The 9,648-nt window shown below is 45.7% G+C and overlaps 1 protein-coding gene across 1 annotated transcript; it reads left to right on the top strand.

Moving 5' to 3' along the window:
- The first annotated feature begins 611 nt into the window (after nt 1-611).
- On the top strand, nt 612-7,559 carry LOC144953737 (uncharacterized). The gene is made up of 3 exons (XM_078884326.1): nt 612-647; nt 2,252-2,367; nt 3,473-7,559. The coding sequence occupies exon 3, from the start codon at nt 3,547-3,549 to the stop codon at nt 4,624-4,626; it is 1,080 nt and encodes a 359-aa protein (XP_078740452.1). The 5' UTR covers nt 612-647; nt 2,252-2,367; nt 3,473-3,546; the 3' UTR covers nt 4,627-7,559.
- The last annotated feature ends 2,089 nt before the right edge of the window (nt 7,560-9,648 follow it).

Genomic DNA, 9,648 nt, shown 5'->3' with positions numbered 1-9,648 from the left:
CTCTTCCCCCCCACCTCTCTTCCCCCCCACCTCTCTTCCCCCCCCACCTCTCTTCCCCCCCACCTCTCTTCCCCCCCACCTCTCTTCCCCCCCCCACCTCTCTTCCCCCCCCACCTCTCTTCCCCCCCACCTCTCTTCCCCCCCACCTCTCTTCCCCCCCACCTCTCTTCTCCCCCACCTCTCTTCCCCCCCCACCTCTCTTCCCCCCCACCTCTCTTCCCCCCCACCTCTCTCCCCCCCCACCTCTCTTCCCCCCCACCTCTCTTCCCCCCCCACCTCTCTTCCCCCCCACCTCTCTTCCCCCCCACCTCTCTTCCCCCCCACCTCTCTTCCCCCCCCACCTCTCTTCCCCCACCCCTCTTCCCCCCCACCCCTCTTCCCCCCCACCTCTCTCCCCCCACCTCTCTTCCCCCACCTCTCTCCCCCCCCCCACCTTTCTCCCCCCACCCCTCTCCCCCCCACCTCTCTCCCCTCACCCGTCTTCCCCCCCACCTCTCTCCCCCCACCCCTCTTCCCCCCCCCCCACCACTCTCCCCCCATCCCCCTCCCCTCACTCTGAGCCCGTCTCGCGCTCGATCACGTCACGAGATGACCCCTGAACCAGGAAGTGACGTCGGGGAGTCGACTTCGTGGGTCTCTGAGCAGAGGTGCGGTGTTGACATCGTAGTTGTTGTGGTGGTTGTGTTGTGGTGGTTGTGTTGTGGAAGTGGTGGTTGTGTTGTGGTGGTGTTGTGGTTGTGGTGGTCGTAGTTGTGGTTGTGGTGGTTGTCGTCGTGGTGGTTGTGGTGGTGGTCGTGGTGGTCGTAGTTGTGGTGGTAGTGGTTGAGGTGGTCGTAGTTGTGGTGGTCGTAGTTGTGGTCGTAGTTGTTGTGGTCGTAGTTGTGGTGGTGGTCGTGGTGGTGGTCGTTGTTGTGGTGGTCGTGGTTGTGGTGGTCGTGGTTGTCGTGGTGGTCGTAGTTGTGGTGATTGTGTTGTGGTCGTAGTTGTTGTGGTGGCCGTAGTTGCGGTGGTTGTGGTGGTCGTGGTGGTTGTGGTGGTCGTAGTTGTTGTGGTGGTCGTAGTTGCGGTGGTCGTGGTTGTCGTGGTCGTTGTGTTGTGGTGGTTGTAGTTGTGGTCGTAGTTGTTGTGGTCGTCGTTGTGGTGGTCGTAGTTGTTGTTTTGGTTGTGGTTTTAGTGCTTGTAGTTGTGGTTGCTGCAGGGACGGATCAAGGTTCTTGTAGGCCCTAAGTGATCACTTTCAACAGCTGCTACTGCTGCCCACGTTGATACCGCCGATGCCTTCGATCTGGCCGAGATTGAAGCAGGCTGCTTTATGTGAGGAGCTCGCAAGTCCTTGAAATATCTGGACAGTCCTATCGGTGAACTCCTCCAACAGGCGAGGCTGCGTCGGCTGGGTCATGTGCCCCGTATGCCCAGCCACTGCATGCCCAAGCAGCTTTTGTTAAGTTATATACAGGAGCCTAAACGGGTGTGTCATGGGCTAAAGATGAGATGAGTGATATGATACAGGACGATGTGTGAGTGATGTGATACAGGACGATGTGTGACATCACGAAAAGTCAGACCCCCCTCAAATATGACGTCACAAAGCTCTGCCCCCCCCCCCCAAAACTATATTTCCTTTTGGAAAATAAAACATGCTTAAAATCACTTTAAACTATTGTCACTGTAGTGCGTATTTAATGTGGCGCTGCACTCTGATGTTGTAGGAGAAAACACGTATTAAATTGGAGCTGTTGGAAAGCTGATATTTAGCATAAATTCACTTGAAAATATTCAACGCTTAACTAAAACTGCAAATGTTCAGAATATTATATTGAAATTCTATTATTATTTAAAATATTAAAAATAATTATAAGTATAAAAAAATACTTGAAACTTTGTAGTAGAACGAAGCAAAATGAAGAGTACAATTATAACAATCACATATTCATTCCACAGAATGAAAAGCCCTGGTAGAATCATTACAAATTTTTTTTTTAATAACAATCATTCAAAAATTTTACAAAATGTATGCTTTTCCATTCTACCATGAAGAAGCAAAATGCTCCTTCATGGAATAAATAAAAGGTGACCTTAGTAAATTTAAATCAAATAATTAATGAAATTTTTTCAAAATTACTGTTATAACAATTCTTATGTTTATATTTATTTAAAGTTGTGCATTTTGATGTGACGTCACATTTCTCAACCCCCCCCTCCCCCTCTCGTCACACATTGTCACAAATGTCTGACCCCCCTCCCCCCCTAGGTGTGTGACGTCATTTATGGACGGCCCCTTATGTTTGCTGATGATCTGGTGATTGCTGCTCACTCAGAGGAGGAGTTGGAGGTGCTGCTGCTGATCCTGGAGTGTGTCACAAAGAGGTGGGGTCTTACCATCAGCCCTACCAAAACTAAGCACCTGCCTGGGTATTTTGTGTCATCAAAGACTCCACCCCCTCAGCTCCCCATTGGTGGTGTAGCAGTTGATGAGAGGTTGGAGAGTTTCCCATACCTGGGCAGTGTGCTTATGTCCAGCACCGGTTTGACGACAGAGGTCTCACTCTGAATCAGTCGGACAGCATTTTCATTTAAGCGACTGCATAATTCTGCGTGGCAGCTACCTCGCCTGTCGCTCCACACGAAGCTTCAGGTCTTCTCGGATACAGTAATGCCTTCCCTTGCAAAATGTGGAGCCCCCTCTAACTGAACATCTGCACCAGCTTGTGATATTCAGGCTAGCCTGTCTACGATCCATCCTGGGTTTAACCATACTGGTTTGTGTAAGTTGTTCAGGGATCATTGCAAGATCTGGACAAAGTCCCATCAGTGGTGCCACAATGGTGAGATGTTAACTACATCGCCTGGTATACAGGAGGTCATAGGTTCAATCCGGACCCTGACATTTAGAAACATACTTTTAGAATATTTGGCTGCTAAAAATGTCCACGTGATGATAAGCCACTTCGTTGAGCTATCATTTGTGGCCAGGTCATTTCTGCAAAAGAGATATATTGCTCAGTGCACTTTACCTGGTGTGATAAAAATATTTAATCGTTTAAAAAAAAAATCTGTGAGCTCTCCTGGCAAGTGAGTCTGCATTGGCTGGGTTATGTCGCCCGCATTCCCAGCCACCGCATAGCGAAGGTCCTTCCTTCAGTATTTGTACGGCAATAAGGAATGTGAAGCTGGTAAATGAGCAAAGACCTTAGGTCACATTTGTTCTTCGAAACAGAGGAGATCCAGCAGGTAGTCTGCTGATTTTTTTGTAAGTACATCGTGAATAATACTAAGTGTGCGTGTATAATCTTGTGTATATTGTGTGTAATGTGTGCATCTCATGTCCCCTGGGTACTGTGTGTCAGTTTGTAACGCGTTTGTATATTGTGTAAGGTGTAGATGTGTAAAATGTGGAGGTGTTGTATAATGTGTATGTATTGTGTATATTGTGTGTAATTGTGTGTGTATATATTTTGTGTGTAATGTGTAGGTTGAATGACATGAAGCAGAGACTCAAGACAGCCCAGTGGTAGAAGGAATCAATGTGAGCAGTGTCCATACGGCATGAGCCACACTGGACACATTCATTTCAACCACAAATTACACATGGCCAAGAAGGCCTTCAAGTGTACTATATGCGATAAGGTATTTCGACGTTCATCACAACTTAGAACTCACCAGAGACAACACACAGGAGAGAAGCCCTTTCAGTGCACTCTCTGTGGTAAAGCGTATACACGTTCATCATCTCTTAACGCTCACCAGAAAACACACACGGGCGAAAAACCTTTCAAATGCACTGTGTGTGGAAAGGCATTTGCAGGTTCAGGAAATTTTTTGCAACATCAGAGAACACACACAAGCGATAAGCCCTTCAAGTGCACTTTGTGTGAGAAGACATTTAGACAGTCATCCCATCTCCAAATTCACCAGATAACACACACTGGTACCAAACCCTTCAAGTGCACTGTTTGTGGTAAATCGTTTACACGGTCAGGATCTCTTAACATTCACCAGAGAACACACACAGGTGAGAAGCCCTTCAAGTGCATTGTTTGTGGTAAAGCGTTTACACGGTCAGGATATCTTAACATTCACCAGAGAACACACACAGGCGAGAAGCCTTTCAAGTGCACTGTATGTGGTAAAGCATTTACTAAGTCAAGATATCTTAAGAATCATCACCAGAGAAAACACACAGGCAAGAAGCCCTTCAAGTGCACTGTGTGTGGGAAGTTATTCACACGGTTAGATGACCGAAATAGGCATGAGAAGATCCATGTGGAGGAGGAGGTGGAATTGAGCCCATCTCGCATGCAACAAGACCCAAAAGACAACCCGAGTTTAGCAACGTGGCCAACAGTGAAGGTTGAACAGGAAGAAGTGAAGGGGGAATGTGAAAAGGTGAAGATGGAATGTGAAGAGGTGAAGGTGGAATGTGACAAGGTGAAGATGGAATGTGAAGAAGTGAAGGTAGAATGTGAAGATGAAGACTCAACTCCAGGCCCCGACCTCCAGGTGAATGGAGGCAGCGTCAAGCAGGAGGAGCATTCGGACTCTGAGGGAGGGCGAGGTGACCCCCAGAAGGTTGTGGATGTTGAGGTGTGGGTGGAGTTTTTGGCGGAGGGATCGTGCAGTGGTTAGTGTGCTGTCTTACGAGCGCGGGAAGCCGAGTTTGATTCCCGTTCACGGTCGACATCGGTGACAATTATCTGAATTGGTCCTGGGCCTCCCCTAGGTCAGCTCAGCCTCAATTGAGTACCTGGTGTACCTAAACACCACTGGGAAGACAAAGGCGGACGGGCATGGTCCTGTCCACCCACCCCCTCGTGTACCGTGCCGGCCTTCATCGGTGCTCGCTGCCACACTTGTCTTAAAAGTCTGTTCAGGCTCTCAAGGGGCAAATTTAGCTTAGAAGTTTTTGGACAAAGCAGAGTAAGAGGGCCCAGCACGTTTGAAGTGGGGTCTGGAAAGATCTGAAAGAATTCCCAATGAGGTCACCTTATTTACAGGCATCTCTCATTACAACAATACGTGCAGCTCTCGGCGTCATCCACTCAGAGATTACCTTTCATTTGTAGTGCCTGAAATACGCGCCACACGCAGGAGTGGGTGTACGTGTGCACAGAGTACAGTGGGAAAAAACTAGGTCGAGGTTGTTATTGTCTTTAGGCGTGAGGAGGAGGCCAGAGACGGGTAGGACACAGGGCGCTGATTGGCTGAGAGGTTGTTATTGTCAAACGGGGTACCACACTGTCTGGAGAAGGTAACAGGTGGTAGGGGGCGATTAAGGATACAGGGCGTTGATTGGCCGGGAGGTTATTGTCGCCAAGTGGCGCCTTGTTGTCTGGAACACGTTGCAGGTGCCAGCGGGGACTGGGGGCGAGGGGCGTCGCGGGGGATGCCACCTGATTAATTCGATTTTAATTGGCTTGGGGATAAAGAGAGGGGGTTTTGAAGCAGACGGGAGTTCGCGCCTGGGAGGAGGAGAAGAATGTTGGAGCTGAAGCAGCGGAGCCAGAAGCATTGGAGAAGTATAGGGTAGCAGCGGAGAAGTATAAGGTAGCAGCGAAGTATAAGGTAGGAGCGGGGAAGTATAAGGCAGCAGTGGAGAAGCCAGCAGAAGCGGCTGGGGTGTGGTGGCGAAGCCAGCAGAAAGCGGCTGGAGTGTGACGGAGAAGCCGATAAAGAGCGGCTGAACTGTGACGAGGAGAGATCGAGGCCGGGGGAACGCGGCGAGCGAGCGGAGAGCGCGCTGGAGGAATGTTGATTGGTGTTAGCTGAAGGAATGTTGATCGGTATTAGCGAAATAAAGTGAGAGAGAAAAGCAAGAAGCTGTCGTGTCAAGTTCAGCACTACACATTTAACGTAGCTACCCCAAAGCCTTGGGAACCACCTAAGAAGTTGCGTCTCTTGGAATCTCCATCCGGCCATCTTCTGTCCTCATTCAAACTGACTCTTATTAAAATCACCAACGTTTAGGTGTGAATGCTATTTTACATCATAATTACTATTATTACATTTCTTTGTTTTATCTGTAATTGGGTGGAATGCTTTGATGTTACTTACTGGCCTTAAAACAGATCTCTGCTCAATGGGGTTTGCTCGGAAAATATACTTCTGGTTCTTCGGATTCTGTAAATCTGATGGCATTGAAAACATTCTTTAGCATTATGAACGAATGATTACGCATCAACCGATTGTGAGTCTCGATGTAACAAGTTGCGTGTATCGGGGTCACGTATAGAATATGGGATGTCTGAACAGATCGATTGTGTGGTATGAATATGAGCAATGCCCTTGTATTCATGTGACTGCAGATGTTTGTGCGACACGAACTGTCAGCTTAGAAGTGTAGGTACCATCTTCCTCTCGAGAACAATTCGTAGTTATCTTTAAAATAAGGAACCTAATGGGACCTGACTCGGCCTCGCTGTGCATTTCTTTGCACCACTTCGTCTAATAACACACAGAGCAAAGATAAACGTCAAAACTCCGATGCGTTTAATTGAAAACGAAAGAAAAATGGTGGATAAAAAACAGATACAACTTTTTTTTAAACACGCTTTTATGAAATATACTAAAAAGTAAAATGTTTATATTTTCTGTTCAAGTACTTTGCATTATATATGTTTCATATACTCTTGTTGTAACTGACTAAATAAAATCGTGGGGCACGCGTACTATTTTTGAGCAAATGTGTCTATTCACAATGGGAAGTAAGTGCTCATATCTTGTTAATGTGTTGTAATTTGAACGTAAAGGTTTTAAGCCGTTTATTTTTGGGAATGTCTGCATTGAGAATGTAAAGTAACTGTTGATATGTAGTGAATATCTTATTATTGTAACGTACAGCTTTTCACGTGTTGATTGAATATGTCTCGATTGACAATCGCAAGTAACTGGTGATATGTTGGTCATATGTTGTAATGTAAACGTGTAAGTTTTTAAGCCGTTTATGTTTGTGAATATGTCTGCATTGACAATGGAAAAGTAACTGCTCATATGTTCTTAATATGTTGTCATTGAAACGTAAAGTTTTGATGCCGTTTATTTGTGTAAAATGTGTGCATTGACAATGGAAAGTAACTAGTCATATGTTGTTTGTGTATGTTCTAATGTAAAGGTAACGTTTTGAAGCCCTTTATTTTAGTGCATATATCTATTTTCAATAGAAAGTTACTGCTCATGTTGGTTATATGTTTTAATTTAAACGTCAAATTTGTATAGCGTTGATTTATGTGAATACATTGGCATTGGAAAGTAACTGTCATATGTTAATGTGTTATCATTTGAAAGTTTAGTATTTCAGCCGTTTATTTTAGTGAATGTCTGCATTGCAAATGGAAAGTAACCGCTCATATTTTGGTAATATGTTCAAATGTAAACGTTAAGTATTTATGCCGTTTATTTGTGTTAATATGTCTGCATTGGCAATGCAAAGTAACTGTCCATGTTGTTAATATGTTTTAATTACAAGGTTAAGTTTTTAATGCGGTTTGATTAGTAAATATGCGTGGATTAACAATGGGAAGAAACTGCCGTATAATTGTTACCGAAAGTTTTAAAGGTGTTAATATGAGCGCCCCACGCTTTTATTTAGTCAGTTACAACAAAAGTATGAAACATATAATGCAAAGTACTTGAATAGAAAATATTTATTTGTAACTTTTTCGTACATTTTATAAAAGCGTGTTTAAAATATTTTTTTAAATATATTTATTTAGTACTTTTTGGCGGGAACAAGTATTGTTCCTAATTATATATGATGAATTATGTACAAAAGTTTAAACATTTAGAAGTATTAACGCATTTTGATGAAGGTTAATTGTTCTCTTGATCGGTGTCGTACTTTCTCATTCGTCCCATTTCTTCTAGGGCAGCAGTGTTTCAGGGCTTCTTTCGCGTGAGCAACACAATGATACCGTACATATACATTGTAGAACAACAACTACAAGATGCATGTGCATATGACAGCAGTACAGACACACACCCCAGTGTTGATCAATTTAAAGACACACCACTGTTGATACATGTTTATCAATATTATCAGCTATGATCGAATGCAACGCTGGATGAAGGCCACATTCGAGCCCTGTGTACTAACCATTGCACCGTGGCAGAATGCCACGTCGCAGGTAATCGGTATGGAATTCATGATACGTTGGAACCGGTGAGACTGCTTAACCAATGGAAAGTTTCACATGTCTATCCGGGTGGGTCCCACGTGACCTCTACCCAGCAGTTTAAGTCGCTACAACACTGTTAGACGATAGGCAGATCCGGTGTGGTGTGGTAACGTGCGGGTAACCCCCACCCCTTCTAAGACATCTGACCAGCGTGAAAGAGTAGACCAAGTACGCTCCCTCTCGAGAGGGGCTCTCTGGAGCGCCCTCTGGTGGAGGTCTCTTTCACTAGAGGGAGGTCTGCATCCTTTTCTTCAGGAGAGGAGAGTTAGGTAAAGGCACTACCGCCACAACCAATACCACCATCATCACCCATACTGCCACGATCATAATTATTTCCAACACCATGATCCTCGAGTTCGGAGGGTTCAGGGTTAATCGCTGAGGTTCATGGAAACAGATGAATGTTCCCATAGGGTTCTGTGCGAATCACTGAGGCTCGTAGAGCCAGACTAAGGCTCCCATAGGGTTCAGAGTGAATCACGGGGTAAGGCTTGACTAAAATTCCCAGGTTGTCGACAAGACAAAGACTACCTCGAAAGTTTGTCTCATGTTGACTACGTGAACACTGCTGACAAGTAATCCATGCAGTGCATAACGCGTTGTGTTCACCTCCTTACAGGCGCGGCAAAGAGCTGCTGACATCGCCCAGTCTCCACTCCCAGTGAGTAACGACGCTGCGTGTCTATACACTGCTGGATCACTCTCCTCACATTCAGAATTAAACACAAAGCTCGAGAGAGGTGGGTGCTTGTAGGAGTCTGTCATCCAGCAGCGGATTAACCATGGCTCTAGATGATGATGGGTGCACAATTACCCGACCCCACCTCCCACAATACGATCAGTCAGCCACTGTAATCTCAGTAAATCTCTTCATGTTTAACGTAACGAACGCAAAAATAAATGTCAAACAGTGTATGGGTGAAAGGGCTCCTCTGTTACACCTCAACGTGAACATGAAATCGTGAAGGTACTTAACGATTGTAATCAGAGGTGTTGTGACAAAATTACGAGGTTGAAATGATGAGGACGATGATGATAATTGGCATGTGGACAGAAGGGAGATATGGCTCTGTGTAAGAAGGCGTGCTTGTTCACCACTGCCATCGCAGTTCAACTAAATATTTGTTTATAAGAAGATGCCAGTTTCTTATGCACAAGTGGAGAATACAACCCTTGTCTGGGACTTCGATATGGGAGCGTGATGGGGGATGGGTGGTGGGGGAGTAGAGGTCTTACTCGGAATCATTCGGGCAGAATTATGTTGTTTCTTGTTATCAGCCTCGTAACGCTGTGCGGAAGCTACGTTGATCTTCTCGGCCAGAGTCATGCGCTCAGTCAATCCATGACACCTGGGTCAGTCACGGTATCTGCCAGCGAGCTCTCGACACTTCACTTCGCCTAATAGTGCACCTAGCCTGGCACAAGCACCGTCGTGATGTCACCAACACTGTGGCAAATTAAGGTTGCATTAAGCACT

This window comes from Lampetra fluviatilis, chromosome 81, assembly GCF_964198595.1.
Source record: "Lampetra fluviatilis chromosome 81, kcLamFluv1.1, whole genome shotgun sequence".
Lineage (NCBI taxonomy): Eukaryota > Metazoa > Chordata > Hyperoartia > Petromyzontiformes > Petromyzontidae > Lampetra > Lampetra fluviatilis.
The sequence above is the reverse complement of the archived record's forward strand: the minus strand, read 5'-3'. Positions and strand labels throughout refer to the sequence as shown.